The sequence below is a fragment of the Saimiri boliviensis genome, chromosome 4 (genome assembly GCF_048565385.1).
Source record: "Saimiri boliviensis isolate mSaiBol1 chromosome 4, mSaiBol1.pri, whole genome shotgun sequence".
In the NCBI taxonomy this organism is placed as follows: Eukaryota; Metazoa; Chordata; class Mammalia; order Primates; family Cebidae; genus Saimiri; species Saimiri boliviensis.
In genome coordinates this window covers 158,492,941-158,516,006 of record NC_133452.1, presented here as the reverse complement: position 1 = coordinate 158,516,006, position 23,066 = coordinate 158,492,941, and the positions used below count along the sequence as shown (strand labels likewise).

Here is a 23,066-nt window from a genome sequence, read left to right as displayed (position 1 = left end):
ATTTTAATTTCAATTAACACTATCTCCCAGAGCAAATAAATCAGTGTTAGTTTCTGCAAAGAGATATTCATCAAATATAAGGTACCGCATTCCGACTTGACATTATCACAAAGCATTTTAAAAATTGTAAGTTGCAAAAGCTCGGGTTTTTTTGGGTTTTTTTTTTTGCACACAGATGACTCATCATTCAACTTGAGTAAACGCTCTTTTAATAAAGCAGGTCCTGGCCAGGCACAGTGAGGCTCACACTTGTAATCCCAGCACTTTGGGAGGCCAAGGCGGGCAGATCACAAAGTCAGGAGTTCGAGACCAGCCTGGCCAATGTGGTGAAACCCTATCTCTACTAAAAACACAGAAGTTAACTGGGCGTGGTGGCTCAAACTACTCTGACTAAACCCTTACGAAAATGTTGTTTTTGTTTGTTCGTTTTCTGAGACAGAGTCTTACTCTGTCATCCAGGCTGGAGCAGTGTGGTGCTCTCGGCTCACTGCAACCTCCACCTCCGGAGTTCACGCAATTCTCCTACCTCAGCCTACCAAGTAGCTGGGATTACAGGCATGTGCTACCACATCCGGCTGATTTTTGTATTTTTAGTAGAGACAGGATTTTGCCATGTTGGCCAGGCCAGTCTCGAACTCCTGTTTTCAGGTTATCTGCCCGCCTCCACCTTGCAAGTGCTGGGATTATAGGCATGAGCCACCGTGCCTGGCCTTATGAAGTTTTAATATAGAATAATTATATCCTGAATTTGCATATTTAAAAGCAGTAATTTCAAATACATACCCACATAATCTTTCTTCCCCAAATAATAAAAATATCTATGACTACTGAGAAGTAATTTTGATTTATCTGCATACTGTTTTCAATAATCTCCATATAAATTATACATAATCTAAAGTTTATAACTATTTTATATTAATTATACATTTAGTATTTTAGGTTTCCATTTGATTAACAAAAGCATTATCAATTAGTAAGCTATAATAAACTTTATAGATTCTCATTATTCCATGGAAAGTGGCTACTGGCATAGGTAATCCAGAAGTCATTCATATGAAATCTCTAAATTTAAGATCTGTACAGATTTCCTTCTTAAATGTCTTAATTTCCTTCTTAAATATCTTATCGAAGCTAATTCTGTTTATATCTCCTGGGCCTATAGCACCTAGACTAGTGAAGAAAGTATTTGCACAGTCTGCTGCAGGCCAGCCAGAGTGGAATTAAAAACTATGAATTTCTGAAGTGGGAACAATCAAGTTTACAAAATTAATATTATGCTACATTAGCAAAAATAAAATAAATTCACATTCAAGTAATTACTTCCTTACTTTTCCCTTTTTAACTATTCCCAAATAAGAAACAAAATTAGGTCTGTAAAACAAAATATAATATTCTTGTATAAACATATGAGGATTGTTATTTTATACAGACAAGTACTGTTATAAGACCAAATGCAAACTGCTAATAGACTAAAATTTAAATTAAAATGTATTACATATCTAATATGACATAGAAAAAGTCATACCTAATTTCTCATTACCTGATTTTCCTTAACATTTTAGGAAATCATCTTAGGCATTTTTTTTTTTTGAGATAGGATCTTGCTCTGTTGCCCAGGCTGAAGTACAGTGTGCAATCACAGCTCAGTGCAGCCTCTATCTACCTCTCAGGCTCAAACAAGCTGCCACCTCAACCTCAAAGATAATTCTTTTAACTCAGCCTCTCAAGTAGCTGGGACTACAGGCAAGCACCAACATGCCAGCTACGTTTTAAACATTTTTGCGGGGACAGGGTCTCACTATGTTGCCAATGCTGGTCTCAAACTCCTGGGCTCGAATGACCCTCCCGATTCAGCCTCCAAAGTGCTGGGATTACAGCAGGCATGAACAACCACACCCAGCCTTCTTCCTTTAGTGTGTGTGGCTATTTTTTTTGCCAAGTACATTACTATAGTCCCAGCTACTTGGGAGGCTGAGATAAAAGAATTATTTGAGCCTAAGAGCTTAAGGCCAGCCTGGGCAACATAGTGAGACCCATCTCAGAAATAAATAAAATATAAATCAATATATAAAGGCTATTTTCTTTTTCCTTTTTTTTAAGACTAAGTTTCACTCTTGTTGCCCAGGATGGAGTGCAATGGCACGATCTTCACTCACCACAACCTCCGCCTCCCGGGTTCAAGCAATTCTCCTGCCTCAGTCTCCCAATTAGCTGGGGACAGGCATGCACCACTATGTCCCAACTAATTTTGCATTTTAAGTAAAGACAGGGTTTCTCCATGTTGGTCAGGCTGGTCTTAGAAACTCCCAACCCTAAGGTGATCCACCTGCCGTGGTCTCCCAAAGCGCTGGGATTATAGGCGTGAGCCACTGCACTGCGATCTCGGCTCACTGCAACCTTGAACCCGCCTCCCAGGTTCAAGCAATTCTCCAGCCTGAGTCTCCCAAGTAGCTGGGACTACAGGTGCCCGCCACCATGCCTGGCTGATTTTTGTAATTTTAGTAAAGACTAGGTTTCACCACGGTGGCCAGGCTGGTCTTGAACTCCAACCTGAACAAGGTCCTAATGGCCAAGGTGGAGCAACAAGCAGCATAACACATAATGATAGTATTAGACTATATCCACAGAACACAATGAATATCCATGAATCTGCACTGACAGAAATAACTAAGACAGGCTGGGTGCGACGGCTCACACCTGTAATTCCCGATTAGATCTTGGGACAGAAAAAGTTAATGAGAAAACTGGTAAAATTCAAATACAATCTACAGTTTAGATAACAAAAATGCACTAATATTAATTTCCTGTTTTATTAACTATATTACAATTATGTAAGATGTTATTATCAAGGGAAGCTCAGTGAAGGGCATATGTGAACTCTCTAATTTTACTACTTTTCTAAACATCTAAACTTATTTCAAAATACAAGTTTTTTAAAGTTTTTTTACAATATGACATCCATGGGTATCTACACAATGTGTAATAGCTATCACTGTTTCACCTTAAAACCATTAAGTAATGCTAAAATACCCTGTAACTGCTAAGCTAAAATATGTATCTCCAAAAAAAACTTACTTCTGAAAAATTTAATCAATAAAATCTATTATAGATCTCATTACCTGTAATTTTATAACCATAAGCAGCTAGCTGTCCAGCCATATATTCTCCATCTGAATTATTATGAGAACAGCCCCATGTCCGTATCCAAATTTTCTGTATGCCTGGAATAGTGCTGTTAAGGAATCAATTAAAAAAATGTTAGTTTCATTGAGTAATTTTTTTTTTTATCCAGGGTCTCGCTCTGTTGCCCAGGCTGCAGTGCAGCTTCGTGACCACAGCTCACTGCAACCTCAACCTCCCAGGCCTAAGGGATCCTCCCACCTCAGCCTCCTAAGTGGCTGCAACTATAGGCATGCACCAAGACAGCTGTTAACTTTTTTATTTTTTTGTAGAGACAGTGTCCCACTATATGCTACCCAAGCTGATCTTGAACTCCTAGGCTCAAGCAATCCTCCCACTTCAGTCTCCCGAAGCACGGAATTACAGGCGTGAGCCAAAACTATACCTAGTTTTACTGAGTAATCTGTTTTTTTTTTTTTTTAGATGGGGTTTCACCGTGATGGCCGGGCTGGTCTTGAACTCCTGATCCACCCACCTCGGCCTCCCAAAGTGCTAGGATTACAGGCATGAGCCAATACTGAGTAATTTTTAAAATAAAAACCACTCGATGATTTTAAGATATACTACACAAAAAATAAACTCACTACAATCCATTCAAAAGCTATTAATTAAACACACCAACTTACCTCAAAATCTGTTGTTATATCAAAAGTCTAAAATCAATATAAAGAAACCACAGAGTTCTAAGAAGACTCTACATAAAAAATATCTACTTTTCCCTGAATTGTATTTTAAATCCATACTAACTTAACTATCACTAAGTTCAACTCCTAGAAAGGTACATAAAAATAACAATAGGGAAAAAAAGGGGTTCTAGCAGCAATAGCAAATAGAGAAAAGTATGTCTGTTTATAGACTCCTACATACTAGCTGCAATCTTTAGCTTCCTTAAAACTTAGATATAAATAAGTTAATCAAAATTTTAAATTATCATCCTAAGACATTATTAAAAGTACTCTATCAAATTAGAGTTCTTAAAAAAAGGTAATATTTTTAGAAAATAAAAGGACTTTCAACTTGGATTGCTCTAATAATTTATAAGGAAATAGAAATTACCTTAAGGATACATTTAGGGGAAATTTGATAAACCTCAGTCATTATAATATAAGCAAATTTTAAATTCAAAGATTTTTAAAAGGTTAATTTCCCAACAAAACAAGTAGATTATAAATTTCAACAGTTTACTAGATAAACAAATATAGGCTTATTTAAATTATATACTTACATTATCCTTTCTGGTTACGTTGTATCAAAATTTCACAGACTAGTGATATATAAATAGGGCAATAATTCTTTGTGCCTACTGCCTTTACTTGATCCATAAGTATTTGAAAATCTGCTAAGAAAATTCAAATGTCCAGAATACTACTGTCTCACCAGAAGCACAAACTCCAGTAAAAATTTTATTTGGAAGTAACACAGACTTACATACCAAATGCAGTAATATCGAAGAGATTCCTGTTGTCCTAGGCTATCTGCTGGGAACATTCAGTTTGGCATCTCATTTCTTTTTAACTAATTACCTCGTCAAATTTAAAATCACTCAAATAAAAAAAATTACATGCAGGTTGTGTTTCTTTAATTCAAAAATTCAAAATCCAAAATGCTCTAAAATCTGAAACTTTTTGAGTGCCAAAATGATACTCAAAGGATACTCCCTGGAGCATTTTGGATGTCTGGATTAGGAATACTCAACTAGTAAGTATGTAATGCAAATATTCCAAAATCCAAAAAAAAAATGTGATACCTGAAACACTTCTCGTCTCAAGTATTTCAGTTAAGTGATACTCAACCTGTATTTCCTATCAAAAGTTCAGGCTGGGCGCAGTGGCTCACTCCCGTAATCCCAGCCCTTTGGGAGGCTAAGACACGCAGATCGCAAGGTCAAGAGATCAAGACCATCCTGGCCAAGATGGCGAAACCCCATCTCTACTACAAATACAAAAAGTAACACACTGGGGTCTGTCGGGGGGAAATAGGGAAGGGACAGCAGGGGGTGGGGAGCTGGGAAGAAATAGCATGGGGAGAAATGCCAGACATAGGTGATGGGGAGGAAGGCAGTAAATCACACTGCCATGTGTGTACTATGCAACAATCTTGCATGTTCTTCACACGTACCCCAAAACCTAAAATGCAATTTAAAAAAAAAAAGAAAGAAAAAAAAAATATAAAAAGTAGCTGGGCACAGTAGTGGGTGTCTGTAATTCCAGCTACTCCAGAGGCTGAGGCAAGAGAATTGCTTGAACCCAGGAGGCAGGGAGGTTTCAGTGAGCTGAGATAGCACCACTGCACTCCAGTCTGGCAACAGAGTAAGACTCCGTCTCAAAAATAAAAAAAAAATTTCAAAGATTCTAATGAAGAGACATTATGTATTTCACACAGACTAGTAGTGTCAGCTTCTTCCTCTGAAATGAAAATGAATATAATTTCACCAGGGCGCAGTGGCTCACGCCTGTAATCTCAGCACTTTGGGAGGCCAATACAGGTGGATCACCTGAGGTCAGGAGTTCAAGACCAGCCTGGCCAACATGGTGAAACCCCATCTCTACTAAAAATACAAAAATTAGCCAGGCATGGTGGCACATGCCTGTAGTCCCAGCTACTAATGAGGCTGAGGCAGAAGAATCACTTGAACCCAGGAGGCATAGGCTGCAGAGAACCGAGACTCCATCGCTGTACTCCAGCCTGGATGACAGAGGAAGATTCCATCTCAAAATAAAAAAAAATAAAAGGAAGGAAGAAAGAAAGAAAATGAAAAAGGAAGAAAGAAAGAAAGAAAGAAAGAAAAGAAAGAGAACAGAGCAAGATTCCATCTCAAAATAAAAAAAAATAAAAGGAAGAAAGAAAGAAAATGAAAAAGGAAGAAAGAAAGAAAGAGAAAAGAAAGAGAAAGAAAGAAAGAGAAAGAAAGAAAAAGAAAGAAAGAAAAGAAAAGAAAGAAAAAGAAAGAAAGAAAGAATAATTTCAAGGAAAAAAGTTTTACCTGTCACTTGGTGGACTGTCTTCCTCTTGCAAATATTTTTGGGTATTTCGCTTTCGTGCCTTTGGGACAACATCCCTTCTTACAAAATGCCTATCTTGTGGTTTTGAATCTTCCTGAGACACGATATCTTCAATGTCCTCCAGCAGCATATCACAGGATGCAGAAGGCATATTCTCTACCACAAACAAGTTATAAATAAAACAAACTTATGAAAATCTGCTTAGCATAGCATCATTTATGAAATATTCTCACCAAATTTGAATCTAATCAAGACTTTAGATCTAACTTCAAATTTATAGAAAATATAAGAGATAAAGAAACAAAAATGGAGTACTATCTTGGGTAGACTGAAAAAAGAAACACAGGCTAGGCGAGGTGGCTCACGTCTGTAATCTCAATACTTTGGGAGGTAGAGGTGGGTAGATCATGAGGTCAGGAGTTCGAGACCAGCCTGGCCAACATGGAGAAACCCATCTCTACCAAAAATACAAAAATTAGCTGAGCGTGTTGGTGTACCCCTGTAATCCTAGCTACTCAGGAGACTGAGGCAGGAGAATTGCTTGAACCCAGGAGGCAGAGGTTGCAGTGAGCGGAGATCACACAACTGCAATCCAGCCTGGGTCACAGAGTGAGACTCAGTCTCAAAAAAAGAAAAAAGAAACATAAGAAAACAATCAGACAAAACCCTAATGACAATGGGACATTCCAAGGTTCAACAGGAACTATTTCTTCAACAAATCAGTGTCATGTAGAAAAAAGTAGGAAAGGAACTATTTCAGATTCCAGCAAACGTAAAAGCCTAACAACTAAATGCAATTCATGTTCTTAATTGTATCCTTCTTTGTTCATCAAGCTATAAAAAATTTTGGGAATAACTAGGAAAATCAGAATATGAGCTGGATATTAGATAATACGAAGATGTTACTATAAATCACTCTAAAAGTATTGCCCTTATATTCAAAAATTTTATTTTTTAGAGATGCATATTGAATATTTAAAAGTGCAATTTCATTATATTTCTAATTTACTTTAAAAGCACCTCAGAAAATATACACTGGCTGGGCACAGTGGCTCATGCCTGTAATCCCAGCACTTGGGAAGTTGAGGTGGGCGCATCACTTGAGGTCAGGAGTTTGAGACTAGCCTGACCAACATGGTGAAACCTTGTCTCTTAAAAATACAAAATAAACCAAGTGTGGTGGTAGATGCCTGTACTTTCAGCTACTTGGGAGGCTGAGACAAGAGAACTGCTTGAACTCAGAAGGCGGAGGTTGCAGTGAGTCAAGAGTGCACCATTGCACTCCAGCCTAGGTGACAGAGTGAAACTCCATCTCAAAAAAAAAAAAAAAAAAAAAAAGAAAAGAAAAATAGATTAAGATATACTAAAAAGTATTTACAACTCTTAAAACTAGAAAATAGGTAGGTTGATGTTCATTATCCTATACTACTTTTCTAAATATTCAAAATTTTTATAATTAAAAGAAGAAAATGTAGACACAGCTTGCAAGAAGATAAACACATTTTTCCCTGCCCCTCCAGCAAAATACAAACAAAACTCTGGACATTATATATAAAACAAGCATAAGAAGACCCTGAAAGATAAAAAGAAGAAGGCGGACTGGCTACGAAACTCAGGACCCCAGGAATATGATGATGAGTTCCTTGGGCTTTCTTTTGCCTCCTGTAGCTCGGACATGGGACTAAAGATGCCAGCAAACCAGAAATGGCAAGAGATGCTGACAATAAAACCCCCCAATAAACGCCTGCTTTCTCGTTAAAGAACTATACAAAAGGCAGCCTAGGAAGACAGAACATTTTTAGATAACAATCATTCTACTCTAGCCAAACACACACACACACTAACCAACAAAACTGTAATCCCATCCCCAGGCAAGCCGCAAAGGCCAAGTGGGGAGCTTTGACTTTCACCTACAATCAAGCACCCCAACACACTCCACTGGGGTAGAATCAGAGAAGGCCACAGAGGGATCCTGAACATTCAGACCAACCAACCGACCAGTAATGAAGTTCTGCAGTGTCAATCGAGATCAAACTGATAAACAAACTTAAAATAATCCCTGTCAAAATCGCACAAGATTTTTTGTAGGCAGAGTGTCTGAAATTGTATACGGATATGTAAAGAAACTAATATATTTAAAACAATGTTGAGAGAAGAACTGGTCTGCCCAATTTTAAGACTTACTAGATAGCTATAATTGAGATTGTGGTACTGATAGAGGGATGAAAACACAGATCAACAGATCATAACAGAAAACCCAGAAACAGACCTATACAAACATTTCACAAAAGCAATTAAATGGAGGAAAGACTGCCTTTTAAACAATTCATGCTAGAGCAATTGGACACTTACAGGCAAAAAGTGAACCCTGACCTATAAATCTTGCACCTTATACAAAAATTAATTCAAAATGGATCATAGACTTAAATGTAAAACATAGGCTGGGCTCAGTGGCTCACACCTGTAATCCCAGTAGTTTGGGAGGCTGAGGTGGGTGGATTGATTGAGGTCAGGAGTTTGAGACCAGCCTGGCGAACATGGTGAAACCCTGTCTCTACTAAAAATACAAAAGTTAACTACGTGTGGTTGCACACACCTGTAATCCCAGCTACTCAGGAGGCTGAAGCAGGAGAATTGCTTGAACCTGGAAGATGGGGGCTGCAGTGAGGTGAGATCGTGCTACTACACTCCAGCCTGGGTAACAGAGCAAGACTCTGTCTAAAAAAAAAAAACTAAAACGTAAAATTGGCTGGGTGCAGCGGCTCACTCCTGTTATCCCGGCATTTTGGAAGGCCGAGGTGGGTAGATCACAAGGTCAGAAGTTTGAGACCAGCCTGGCCAACATGGTGAAACCCTGTCTGTATTAAAAATACAAAAAAATTAGCTGGGTGTGGTGGCAGGTGCCTGTAGTCCCCACTACTTGGGAGGCTGAGGCAGGAGAATGACTTGAACCCTGGAAGCAGAGGTTGCAGTGAGCCGAGACCACGCCACAGCACTCCAGCCTGGGCAACAGGGCAAGACTCCATCTCAAAAAAAAAACAACACAAAATTATAAAACTTTTAGAAAAAAAAAATCACAGGACAAAATCTTCTGGAATTAGGAATAGGTAAAAAGTTCCTTAGGTGTGACAGCAAAAGCACAACCCTTAAAAAGAAAAATTAATAAACTGAATGTCATTAAAATTTAAAACTTTTAAGAAAGATCCTTTTAAGAGGCTGAAAAGTCTACAGAGTGGAAGAAAGTAATTGCAAACCACGTATCTGACAAAGGACTCATGTCAAAACATACACGTAAAAAGAAAATAGAGAAAAGACATTCCAAGAGAATATACAGTGGGCACACAAGCACATGAAAAGAGATTCAATATTAGTCACCACAGAAACGGAAACTAAAACCACAATGAGATATCAGCATACACCTTTCAGAATGGATAAAACAGACAGCAGTGAAACCACCGAACACTGGCAGGGATGCAAAGAAACTATGTCATTCATATAGTCCTGGAGGGAACGAGAAACGGTACAGCCACTCCGGTAAACAGTCTGGTATTTTCTGAAACAAATCATACAACTATGACACAACCCAGCAATTGTACTCCTCAGCAATTATCCAAGAAAAATAAAGACTTGTATTCCAACAAAAAAAACCTAAATGTTTACAGCAGCTTTCTTTGTCATAGCCTAAATCTGGAAACCACCTAGATGCGTTTCAAAAGGCGAAGGGTTAAACAAAGCGTGGTATATCCATACCATGGAATACTATTCAGCGATAAAATGGAATGTACTATTGATACATGCATCAAGCTGGACAACTCTCCAGAGAATTATGTTGAATAAAGAAAGTCAATCCCAAAAGGTTATATTCTGCATGATCACTTTTATATAACATACTTGAAATGAGAAAATTATGGAAATGGAGAACAGAATAGTAGTTGCCAGAGATTAAAAAAAGATGAGGGTGAGAGGAGAATGGGTATGACTATAAAACTGCAACAGGGGCTGGGCGCGGTGGCTCACGCCTGTAATCCCAGCACTCTTTGAGGCCGAGGCGGGTGGATCACGAGGTCAAGAGATCGAGACCGTCCTGGTCAACATGGTGAAACCCCGTCTCTACTAAAAATACAAAAAAATTAGCTGGGCATGGTGGCGCATGCCTGTAATCCCAGCTACTCAGGAGGCTGAGGCAGGAGAATTGCTTGAACCCAGGAGGCGGAGGTTGTGGTGAGCCGAGATCGCCTCATTGCACTCCAGCCTGGGTAACAAGAGCAAAACTCTGTCTCAAAAAAAAAAAAAAAAAAAAAAAAAAACTGCAACAGGAGGGATCCTTGTGGTGATGGAAATGTTTTGTATCCTGGCTGTTACCACTGTCAATATCCAGGTTGTGACACTGTATTGCACTGTAGTTTTTCAAGATGTTACCAATGGGAGATCTGGGTAAAGTGTACAAGGATCTCTGCCTAACTTTTGCAACTGCAGGTAAAGCTGTAATTATGTTAGAATAAAATAATTAAGAAAAATTGGGCGGGAAGAACACACTCTTGCATACATACTGATAGTCCTACGACTAATACTGTTTCCAGTCACAAAGGAAGTCCTTTATAGGGTCATCTTATCAACATTCACAGCAACTCTTAGGAGGTAGACAGTATTATCATCCTCACTTTAAAGATAAGCAAACAGAAATACTTGCCCAAAGAAGCTAAACGAGGATTCCGTGGCAGAGGAGCTGAAGCCCACACACTGTGTGGTACTCCACTACCCACTTAGCACATGCATGTCGAACGACCACTGTTCGTTCCTCCTCCGAGTTGCAGTGTTACGGATCTTACATTGTCTCAGTTGTCCTTGAAGCTTTCTGATGAGCTTTCCTTCTCATTGGCTGGATCCCCATCCTTCCATTCACATCATCCAATTAACAGAGCGGCTGCAGCCAGGCTCCTTTACTGTGTAATGTACTCATTACAACTATGACAAATTATGCACTGGGAATCCGGAAAACTTATGTTCAAATCTCAGCTAGCTTTATATTGTCAGTAAGAACAAAAAATGAGAAATTAACCAACTAACAATCATTGAGGGACTGGTTGGATTACACTTAACATACATATCACATAGTCATGGTGAGACTGTCAATCACAGACTTCCCTTTCCCTAGACACCAAATGGGGCACATGACCTAAGCTTGCCAGGGTAACCTAACCTCCTGGCCACAAGGACCAGCTCAGGGTCTGTCACGAGAAGCCTAGCCAGTAACAGTCACTGTGAGGATTCCATCAATGCTAACAGAAGATAGTTGCTCTTGTCACTCAAGTGGCTAAGTTAGGAGGATGTCAACTTCAGGACCCCAGAGCCATTGTGCCCGCCACAGGGAGGAAGCCTACTTAAAGGATGAAGCCTAATGAGAGCTAGAAAGATAAAGAACCATACTGACATTATTTGAGCATCTGAATCCAACAAATGCCTGAGGCCAGAGGCAGCCCTGCTCTGCCCAGTCACGAGAGCCTGTGGCTTGAATCAGTTTGAGGTGGGTATTCTGTTCTTGCAAAAAAGAGCCCTGACCAACTCAGCCATCTAGGTAGGGTGAAATGAGCCAGGTTAGTCTTTCCCAAATTGGTTCTAATTATTACCTATCTGGAAAAAAAAAAAAAGGTTCTGTGGTAAAATACATTTAGAAAATTCTGCCTCCTTACTGATTCGCAGTGTGCATTATTAAAAACGGAAGAACTGCAGAAGAAACCTGACCAGTTTCCAGGACGCCACACTCTCCTAGTCCAGTCTCTTCTCATCTCTCCAACTTCTCGCCATCAGAATGCCCCCATGGCTCTGTTACAGGAACTCTTCTCTAGTTTCAGGCACTCCCTCGGTGACCTCATCCAGTCCCACGGCCTTGAAATATCAACTACGAATGTCCTTATATAACCAGTCCCATTCTTCCCTCAAACTTCAGACTCAGACACCCAACTGCCTATTCCATGCCACTGCTTGACTGTCTAATAATTACTTCAAACTGAAAAAGTTAAAACAGAATTCCTCATCTCCCTACCTCACCAGATCCTCTCACTCCTCCCATTCCATTTAAAGGCAGTCCCAGCCTTCTACCTGCTCAGGCCAAAACTCCTGCACGCCCCTCTTTCCTTCTCCCTAAATCCAATCAATCAACAACGTCCTATTGGCTGTACCTTCAAAATACATTGAGAATCTATTTGTGACCATACCCACTGTTATACTCTCGGTCCAAACCAACATCAACTCTTGCCTGGATTATTGCAATCCCTAGTATCCTTGCTTCTATCCTTGATTCTCCAAGAACATTTTCAGCACAGAAGTCAGGGATCCCTTTAAAACCTAAGTTCACCCCAAGCTTCTCAATCAGGCCCTTCTAGTGGTATTCGGTATCAGAGGAAAAAGCCAAAATCACTACAAAGCTCTGCAGTGACACATATAATCAGCTTCCTGCTGCATCTGTCCCCTCTTGCTGCCAGTCTCCCGTTGGTCATGCAGGCTTCTTTGTTATTTCATACCCACTAGACATGCAATTATTTCACAGTCTTATTCTCGCCTGGAACGCTCTTGCTCCAGACACCTGAACAGCTCACTCGTTCAAGCCCTGAAGGACTTGGCTCAAGTTGAACAAGAGGGGACTTCCCAAGCAACATCCCCACTTCACCACATACCCTCTTCCTATCCCCCTTTCCTGCCTCTTTTTAAACTGCAGCACTTAATCATCTGCTTCCAACGTTTTAATGATTTTTTTAACTAGAATACATACTCAGTGAGGGGAAAGGTTTTTGTGTGAGGTATTCACTGTTGGATCCCAGGCACTTAGAACTATGTCTAGCACACTGCAGGTTCTCAATACTTTTACTGTAGACTATACAATCGGGCAGTATATAGGTCTTCTGGGTATGCCAAATTAGATTCTGACTGAGGAGCCTTCATACTTGCTATTCCTCTGCGGAGCATCAGTCCTCAGAGAAGTATGTCTTCCTGCCCACTTCTTCACTCAAACTCCACCTCCTCAGAGAGGCCTTTCCTACTCCCTCATCTAAAATAACCACGCTGCCCAAGCACCCCACACGTTCACTGCTTCTAACCCTGCTTTTGTTTCATGCTTCTTCATGGCACTTACCTACCTGACAACCACATACGTATCTTTTTCATTAAAATGTAAACTTCTTTTTTTTTTTTTTTTTTTTTTGAGATGGAGTTTTGGTCTTGCTGCCCAGGCTGGAGTGCAATGGCACAACCTTGGCTCACCACAGCCTCCACCTCCCGGTCCAACTGATTCTCCTGCCTCAGCCTCCCAAGTAGCTGAGCTGGGATTACAGGCATTGCACCACCATACCCAGCTAATTCTGTATTTTTAATAGAGATGAGGTTTCTCCATGTTGATCAGGATGTCGAGCTCCCAACTTTAGGTGATCCACCCGCCTAAACCTCCCAAAGTGCTGGATTACACAAGTGGGCCACTGCGCCCAGCCCACAATGTAAGCTTCCTAAGCACAAAAGCATCATCTCCTTTTCAGCACCGTCTTTACAACACCTCCAACACTGCCTAACACACGGCAGGCACACAATAGTTACTGATTAAATGAATGACTACAATGTGTAAGTTGAATTTACCTAGCCTTTCTATGCCATAGGAGGAAATTCTTACACTGAGTGGGAAGCGGAAGTAAATGTCCAACCCCTCGGATTTCTTCTGTCACCACTATTCCATGAAATAATTAAATGGGAAAGGTTAGGACCAGGTAGTGCGTTTGGAATGCCAAAGTAACTGCTGACGGATTATAATTAAATAACATTAATTAAAAGCCATATTTTTTCATTACACAATTTTGCCATCCCATACACAAGTGTGTATAGATCTACTGAACATCCCATATCATTAGAGAAGTAGAAGTTGCTAGCCATTTTTTTTTTTTTTTGAGACGAAGTCTTGCTCTGTCGCCACGCTGGAGTACAGCGGCATGATCTCAGCTAACTGCAACCTCCACCTCCCAGTTCAAGCGATTCTCCTGCCTCAGTCTCCCAAGTAGTTAAGATTACAGCCACGCACCACCGCACCTGGCTAATTTTGTGTATTTTTAATAGAGGTGGGGTTTCACCATGTTGGCCAGGAAGGTCTCCATCTCTTGACCTCCCACCTTGGCCTCCCAAAGTGTTGAGATTACAGGTGTGAGCCACTGCGCCCGGCCTAAGCTTCTTATTTTACAGAATTGGAGTCCACTGAAGCAAACGGATTTGTACACTGACAGAGCTAGAAGTTAGAATCTAGGCCTTCTCTCAATACCATGCTCTTCGCACTATGGCTTTGCCTTGCTCACAGAGTACAAACAATGCAAGAATCTAATGTGACACTAAGAAGCAACCATATTTCAGAAAGCAATGGGCAAAGGAACAACAGGCAATTCACTTAAGAAATACAAATAGCCAAAAGAGAGAAAAGATTGCTCAGCCACACTAACAAGTATTGAAACAATAAGTTATTTTTCAGCTGCCTCAGTGATAAAAAGCTGACAAAAACTCTGTCAGCTGAATGCCTAGAAAAACTGGTATGCTCCTTCTAGAGGGCAACCTGACAATATATACCAAGCATATGCATATCCTTCTAGCCAGAAATTTCACGTGGAGATATTCACTCAAAGAAGATAAATATAAGGCTGCATATCAGCATTGTTTATCATGCAGCATAAATCTGGCTGCATATCATACACAAGTACCTAAATAATCTCACTCAGCACTATTAATAGGCTAAAGGTTTTACTTTGAACAAACTGATAGAGGGAATGGTTTAGCCTTCAGAAATTTTTAATTAATTCATATGGAAATGAAAGTTTGAGAATAAAAGAAAAGCGGGGTAATAGCTAAATGGAGCAAAAAGATCATTAACAATTTTTTGGCCCAGCACGGTGGCTTAGGCCTGTAATCCCAGCACTCTAGGAGGCTGAGATGGGTGGATCACCCAAGGTCAGGAGTTCAAGACCAGCCTGACGAAAACAGAGAAACCACGTCTCTACTAAAACTACAGGCTGGGTGCGGTGGTTCACTCCTGTAATCCCAGCACTTTGGGAGGCCAAGGCAGGCGATCACAAGGTCAAGAGATTGAGACCATGGTGAAACCCTGTCTCTACTAAAAAATACAAAAATTAGCTGGGCATGGGGGTGCACACCTGTAGTCCCAACTACTGGGGAGGCTGAGGCAGGAGAATTGCTTGAACCTGGGTGGCAGAGGTTGCAGTGAGCCAAGATCACACCACTGTACTCCAGCCTGGCGACACAGCGAGACTCTGTCTCAAAAAAAAAAAAAAAATACAAAAATTGGACAGGCATGGTGGTGCATGCTTGTAATCCCAGCTACTTGGGAGGCTGAGGCAGGAGAATCACTTGAACCCGAGAGGTAGAGGTTGCAGTGAGCCGAGATCGTGCCATTGCACTCCAACCTGGGCAACAAGAGTGACACTCCGTCACACAAACACACACACACACAAATTCTCATAGGTAGAGGAAATCAAATTTAATAAAGAGAATAAAAATAGAGTCAGTGAAATGGGAAATACTGAAAATGAAAGAAGGAGGGAGGATGCAATATCCTAGAGCAGTGGTTAGTTATATAGGTGAGTTATCAGGGAGGCTTTTATCATAACAAATCTCCAGATTCCATTCTGAGTTAGAATCTCCAAGAGAACTGAAGCACATGAACACAGAAACCATCCAGGTAATTCCACTATACATCCCTGATTAACAACCACTATTCTATAGCAATGGTTCTCAATCTTGAGCATTCATTCCATTCACCTGAAGAACTTTTGAAAATTCCCAACTAAGCCCCAAGCTAGCCAATGAATCTCTGGGAATGGAGCCTGGGCATCAACATCTTTTTAAAACTTTCTGATAATTCTCATGTGTACAGCCACAGTTGCAAAGCAATGTCCAGCGACTTCCACGGTGTAATTTCCACAACAGCTGGAGTAGCATCATGGGGAACTTGTTAGAAATGAACATTTTTTTCTTTCTTAATATTTCTTTTTATTTTTTGAGACGGAGTTTCGCTCTTGTTACCCAGGCTGGAGTGCAATGGCGCGATCTCGGCTCACCGCAACCTCCGCCTCCCGGGTTCAGACAATTCTCCTGCCTCAGTCTCCTGAGTAGCTGGGATTACAGGCACGCGCCACCATGCCCAGCTGATTTTTTGTATTTTTAGTAGAGACAGGGTTTCACCATGTTGACCAGGATGGTCTCGATCTCTTGACCTTGTGATCCACCGCGCCCGGCCTCTTTCTTAATATTTTTGTACAAACAAGGTCTTCTTTTGTTGTCCAGGCTGGTCTCAAACTCTCGCCCTCAACTGATCCTCCCATCTTGGTCTCCCAAAGTACTGGAATTACAGAGATGAACCACCATGCCCAGCCAGAAATGAAAACTCTTGATCCCCACTCCAGATGTCCTGAGTCAGATATTTTGGGTAAAACCTAGCAATATTTAACAGGCACTTTAATTTTGATCTGCCTTAAAGTTCGATAATCACCTGTCCCAGAATTATTCTTTCATAAAAAGCACGTAAAATGCATATCAAATATACATAACCTAGTCAACTGATTTTCAACAAGGATGCCAAGACAATTCAACAGGGAAAGAATAGGTTTTTTTTCAACAAATGATGCTGAGACAACTGTATAGCAACATGCAAAGAATAAAGCTGAAGCCCTATTTCACATCATATACAAAAATTAACTCAAAATGGATCATGGACCTAAATTTAGGAGCTAACTTTATAAAACTCTTAGGAAAAAACATAAGCACAAATCTTTATGATGTTACAGTAGGCCCTCCTTTCTTAGTTAAGAAAAAAAAGCACAAGCAACAAAACAAAAAACAAATTAAATGAAGAAGATATAGAAATGGACCAGGTACAGTGGCTCATGCCTGTAATCCCAACACTGGGAAGTCAAGGAGGGAGGATCACTTGAAGCTAGGAGTTCAAAGCCAGAGCCTGAACAACACAGTGAGACCCTATCTGTAGCAAAAAAAAAAGAAAAAAGAAAAAGTAAAAATTAGCCAGGCACGGTGGCATGCACCTGTAGTCCCAGTTACTTGGGAGCCTGAGGTGGGATCCCTTGAGACCAGGTGGTCAAGGCTGCAGTGAGCCATTATTGAGTCACTGCAATCCATCCTGGGTGACACAGAGAACCCCTGTCTCAAAAACATATACATGCACAAATGACTGATAAGCACATGAAAAGATGTCAACATCAGTAGCCATCAGGGAAAATGAAATCAAAACTACAATGATGTATCACTTCATACTCATTAGGATGGTTAGAATCAAGAAAATAAATTAACTGTTGACAGGCATGTGGATTACACAACCCAGAGGGAAAGAAAAAGAGAACACGGGCAGCAGAAGGTACAAGACCAAGACTTGAGCAACTCCGAATTTAACTGACAGATAGAGGAAAATAACTTATAATGGATTCCAAGAAGCAGCCACCGGAGAAGGAAAAAAATCCATGGGCCATGGAAGGCAAAGAAAGAGGGCATGTCAAACAAGTGGACATGATCAATGCTGCTGAAGGAAAATGAAAGATTAAGTGAAATAAATGAAAATATCTCTTTGATTTAGTGCTATGTAAAGAACAGTGTTTCCATAACATGACAGTGGCAAATAGCTAAGTAATTAGGCTGCCTCTCCGAATTTTCTAATATGCAGAAACATGCACACCACTCAAACGTAAAAGGTTTTAAGATAAATTAGTACCTTATTTATCTGCAATTAGTCTAAAGTCCTCTTGAAAGATGAGTCTGGAAAATAGAAGTTGATTAAGAAAAGCAAGCACCCAAGAAGTTCACAAAACTTAAAACTTTACTTAAAAGCAATCAGACTCCATAAAAGACTGCTTTATACAGCAAGATCTACGATGCTCCATACTACTTCTAATTCTTACTGATTACAACAGGTGTGCTGACATCAGCCATGACTGTGAACCAGTATCTGGACTTAGTAATAAATACTATATCCAGCACTACAACACGTCTGCATAGCGCGAGTAACCAACTACTACAGAACAGGAATAAGTCAATAAGGTTAAGTAGACATCCAGATCACGTTCCATCCGAAAGGTAAGTGTCCCGAGATTCAGAAAAAGGTTTTATGAGTAAAGAAGAACGGAAAGTGAAAAAGCAACACACCTGCTTTTCTCAATAACTTTTGCTTAAATTCTTAAAGATAACTGCTCTGGGAAAGCTCTGCAACCGCGAAAGCCTTATAACATCTACAAATTCACTAAGGTATAAAGTGGGAGAACAAATGAAGTTAAATCTGACAATAAAAAACGAGATGCCTAAAGTACGGCTAACAGGCGAGCAGCACCTGAGGCCGAAGACCCAACTCGCTCCTGGAAGCCCCATCTGCCTCCCCATTCCCCCATCCCAGCTGGCAAATTTCCTTTGAACTACGAAACAGACGAGCAAACAGCCCGAGAACGACTGAAACTGGAGAAACAAGGCTTGGCCATAAAAGGAGCTCTGGCCACACCCTGCCCTACAAGCACCCATCCGCCACCCTTACCCAGAAGCTGGGAAGTAAAAACCAGTCCAAAGTGAGAGAATCAAGCCGCCACTCTCCGGAAGCTGCACAGACTATACATGGAGCGCGCCATGACACCTACGGCCCGCCACGTTTATTTACGCATGCGCAGCGACGGTAGCCCGAAGAGGTCAAATTACCTCATTGCGCAAAGTGCTAGTTCTGGTTTAACTTGGTTTGGGAATGTTTACGCTTGAAGTGCCTCTAATTCCAGAAACTAAAGTAACAGCCCCAAGTTCTCGGGTTCCTAGAAACGCTTAATAGCCCGTTTTTCCTGAGCTCTTATCTGTCTGACGCTGTGTTAAGTACTTTGCATCAACATTATTTCACTATTTATTTATTATTACTATTCCCAGTTTACAAAAGAGGACACTGGAAGTGGAAGGACTTGCCCTAAATTACTTGACTAGTCGTGCTGTCCGCTGGGCTGGATCCGACACCGTCTGATTCCCAAAGAACTTGCTCTTCTCACTGCATTGTACCAGCCTCCTCAATCATTTGTGAAAAGGGGTCTCTTCTTTAATATTAAAAAGCAGGAAGGAAAGGATAAAGGTCAGCTGGGATAGATTTCGCTGACTAGACATCTTTTAGCCCCACCCAGGTTTTTTTGGTTTTTTTGTTTTGGAAAGCTTAGATGGCACTTTAGCAGACACCTATTGAGGAAAAAAACTTCGATGGAGTATACTGATTGTCACCCGCTTGCTTTACATATGTTATCCCACTTTATTATTCATTACCCAAGACACTGTATTTGACCATGTGTTTACCAAAAGGATATCTTTACTTTAAAAAGTATAGGCAATAGGAGGCAAAAGGCCATGAACAAGGGGCAGAAATCATGAGTTTCATGCCTGACTCGGGTTTCACAGTGATTTGGGGCAATTACCTTGATTTGCAGATGCCTTTCCTAGTACAGTTTCATCTAATGAAAATGCCACCCATCCACCCAAGAGGCTGATATGGGAGGCTCTCTTGAGCTCAGAAGTTTGAAAACAGCCTGGGGAACATAGTGAGACCCTGTCTCTAAAAAAAACAAACAAAAGCCACACTTTTCTCTGTGTATCCATATCCATAAAATAATCTAAACTGTGCCCTGGGATCCACTGCTGCCTTTACCCATCTGAATTAAAACTGTGTATTTATGTTGCCCTACCTTTTTTTTCAGTTACGGACTTCTAGCGTTGCTCCGTGGCAGTCTCATAGTTCATGAGGCTTATCTAAGGCGTGATTATTGCTAATTGAAAACTTTTTCCAATACCCCTCCATGATGACTTGAAATATAGTCAGCATTGGTAATTTTTGACAGTCTCTATGGAGACTGAATTATAAAAAGAAAAAAGAAAAGAAAAAAAGAGATATGGTCTTCTGTTATCCAGACTGGAGTGCAGTGGCATGATCACAGTTCTGCAACCTCTGCCTTCTGGGCTCAAGCAGTTCTCATGCCCCTTAGCCTCCCAAGTAGCTGGCACTACAGGTGTGTACCACCACACCCATCTAATTCCATCTCTTTCACTAGACTGAAAGTAGGCCCTTGGTTATCTTCTTGGTTGTAATTGCACTACCTAGCACATAACCTTGTGCCTATGTTTATAGCTTCTCAATAAACATATGTTGGATGAAGAATGAATGAAAGACTCCATCCCTTTTCCCCCAAGATCTAGTTGAGTTCAGTAAAGGAAATTTTACTGAGTACGCACCCCATGACCACAAGCACTGTGATAGACGCTAGAGCTAAAAAAAAAAAAAAAAAAAAAGACAAAAAAGTACTCCTTATTGCAATTGCAGGCTAGTTTGGGGAAATTCATTTCAGTAGAGAAGAGCAATCACTACGAAAGATAAAGGCACAGGAACACAAAAGTGAAGAGAAATGGATGAAGGCATTCCAGGCTGGAGAGTCAGCCAGAGCAAATGCAAGGAGGCCTAAAACGATGAATTATTCCACAGTGTAAAAGCGGAGAGAGTGAAGCTGGTGATGGAAGAAGTCTGCCAGAGAAGGGGAAGCACAGGGACTAGATCAAGGTGATCCTCGTGTGCTCAAAGACGTTAGACTTAATCCTGAATGTACGCAGTAGGCAGCATGAATGTATCCAAGCAGATTATTCTCTCACGACAATGGTTTTGAGGACCGTATTTCAGACATGAAGAAATAGTAAAAGCCTAAATTGAGTTGCTGGCTGTGAGGAATGGGAAGGAAGGACAGATTAAGGAGGTAACAGCAAGACTTGGTGATTGATAAGTATGAGAAGAGAGGAAGAAAGCATGTTTCCAAGGTTTGGCTACAGCAACTAAACAAACGGGTGAAACCTCTCTAAGCACCTTTATTCTAAATCATTTGAAGTCACTGACCCTACCTCTAGGAATTTAGCTTACAGAAGTACACATAATGACCTATGTTCCAGAGTCTTTTTTGAAGCATTCCTTATAATAGCAAAAGGCTGGAAACCCTCTCCAGCTCTTCAATAAAGGATTGGTTAAATATATTTATAGTAACTGTACAGCTTTTGAAAAACAACCAGGTGAGGCCCAGAGCAGTGGCTCATGCACATAATCCCAACACTCTGGGAGGCCAAGGCAGATGGATCCCCTGAGGTCAGGAGTTTGAGACCACCCTGACCAACATGGTGAAACCCCGTCTCTACTAAAAATACAGAATTAGCTGCGTGAGGTGGCTCATGCCTGTAATCCCAGCTACTCGGGAGGCTGAGGCAGGAGAATCGCTTGAACCTGGGAGGTGGAGGTGGGAGTGAGCTGAGATCCATCATTGCACTCCAGCCTGTGAAACTCTGTCTCAAGTATAGATACGTATATATTTATGCTTTGTTTCTTAAATTTAAGCTTCATAAACATACACCACCCTACTTTGTTATTGCTTTTTCAGCCAACAATGTAACAATAAATGCTTTATAAATATTTGGTAGTAAACAAACCAACTGGTGTACACTAAGAACATTAAAAATGCAAGTGAATCTATAAAATAATAATAAAGCTAAGATTTTTTAAACCACTTATAAATGTGTGCCAATAACCACAAACATCCCTGTAAGTAACCCTATAAATGAGGACTATTATTATCTTGTTCTCTTTAACAGAGAAGAAACCTGAAGCTTACACAGTCTGACTTCAGTTGTTTTAACAACTCTATATGAATATTTCAGACGAAAGCAACAATAATGCAAAATTTCAAATAGATAAAAAACATTGGAGAGAAAAAAAGGGATCAAGAAAAAGTGGAATAAAATCTGTTCGCTTTCAGAGTGACTGATTCAATATTTTATGCTGGCCTTCACAGTAAAAATTGAAGAGAAAATATGGAAAACAAAGAAGTTAGACAATTCTTACCCTCTCTCTCAGTGACTAACCAAGAAATCAAGAATAAAATATGAGAATTATAAAAATCTGGGGCCAGGCACAGTGACTCATGCCTGTAATCCTAGCACTTTGGGAGGAAGAGGCCGGTGGATCAGTTGAGCTCAGGAGTTTGATACCAGCCTGGGCAACATGGCAAGACCTTATCTCTACAAAACAATCAAAAAATTAGCTAGACATGGTGGTTCCAGCTGCTTGTGAGGCTGAGGTGGGAGAATCACTTGAGCTCAGGAGGGCAAGTTTGCAGTGAGCCAAAATCGCACCACTGGACTCCAGCCCAGGCAATAGAATGAGATCGTCTCTCAAAAATAAATAAATATAAAAAATTGGGAACTTTTAAAAACGATTATCTTTTTGGAGACAGGGTCTCTCACTGTGTCACCCAGAGGAGAAGAGTGGCACCGTCAGAGCTCACTGGAAACTTGAACTCCTGTGCTCGAGCAGTCCTCCCGCCTCTGACTCCCAAGTAGCTGGGACTGCAGGTGTATGGCACCACACTCGACCAATTTTTAAAAATTTTTTGTAGCAACAGTGTCTCACTATGATGCCCAGACTGGTCTTGAATTCCTGGCCTCAAGCAATCCTCTACCTCACCCTCCCAAAGTGCTACGATTACAAGCATGAGCCACCAGGCCTGCTGGAACACGTGTTTTAGATTTAGTTTATGATCTGAGCAAGTAGCCATTATACTTATACATCTGTACGAATCAATATCCTTTTTCATGAGAAACTATTCGTGTGCTTAATTCACTCTTGAAAAATGATAAACAATTTACATGAAACTTTCTATGTAGAACATTAGGTAAATTTAGTAGAATGGGAGTTAAAACAGACTTATATGTATAAGCTATTTATAGATAACCAAAGTGAAAAATATGAGTATTAAGTGCTCTTAATTTTTTTAATAGGTGCACACCACCTCACCCGGCCCA

At 40.5% G+C, this 23,066-nt stretch overlaps 1 protein-coding gene and 1 non-coding gene across 6 annotated transcripts in view; one reads left to right on the top strand and one right to left on the bottom strand.

Moving 5' to 3' along the window:
- Positions 1–18,862, bottom strand: part of CDKAL1 (CDKAL1 threonylcarbamoyladenosine tRNA methylthiotransferase) — a 731,789-nt gene extending 712,927 nt beyond the window's left edge. For 3 of the 5 annotated variants that reach the window (XM_003927310.3, XM_074398506.1, XM_074398507.1), the window contains exons 1-4: positions 18,751–18,862; positions 17,941–17,984; positions 6,164–6,338; positions 3,120–3,232 (exon numbers count right to left, since the gene is read on the bottom strand). In XM_003927310.3, coding sequence (XP_003927359.1) covers positions 3,120–3,232; positions 6,164–6,333 — 283 coding nt within the window. In that variant the 5' untranslated portion in view covers positions 6,334–6,338; positions 17,941–17,984; positions 18,751–18,862. Of the gene's footprint in view, positions 1–3,119; positions 3,233–6,163; positions 6,339–17,940; positions 17,985–18,371; positions 18,724–18,750 lie in introns of those variants that run through there. The other 2 variants (XM_074398505.1, XM_010338014.2) reach the window with 2 other exon arrangements.
- Positions 18,863–19,945: 1,083 nt separating this feature from the next.
- Positions 19,946–20,086, top strand: LOC120361168 (U4 spliceosomal RNA). Its single transcript, XR_005577518.1, has one exon. It is a non-coding gene; the product is annotated as a U4 spliceosomal RNA (small nuclear RNA).
- The last annotated feature ends 2,980 nt before the right edge of the window (positions 20,087–23,066 follow it).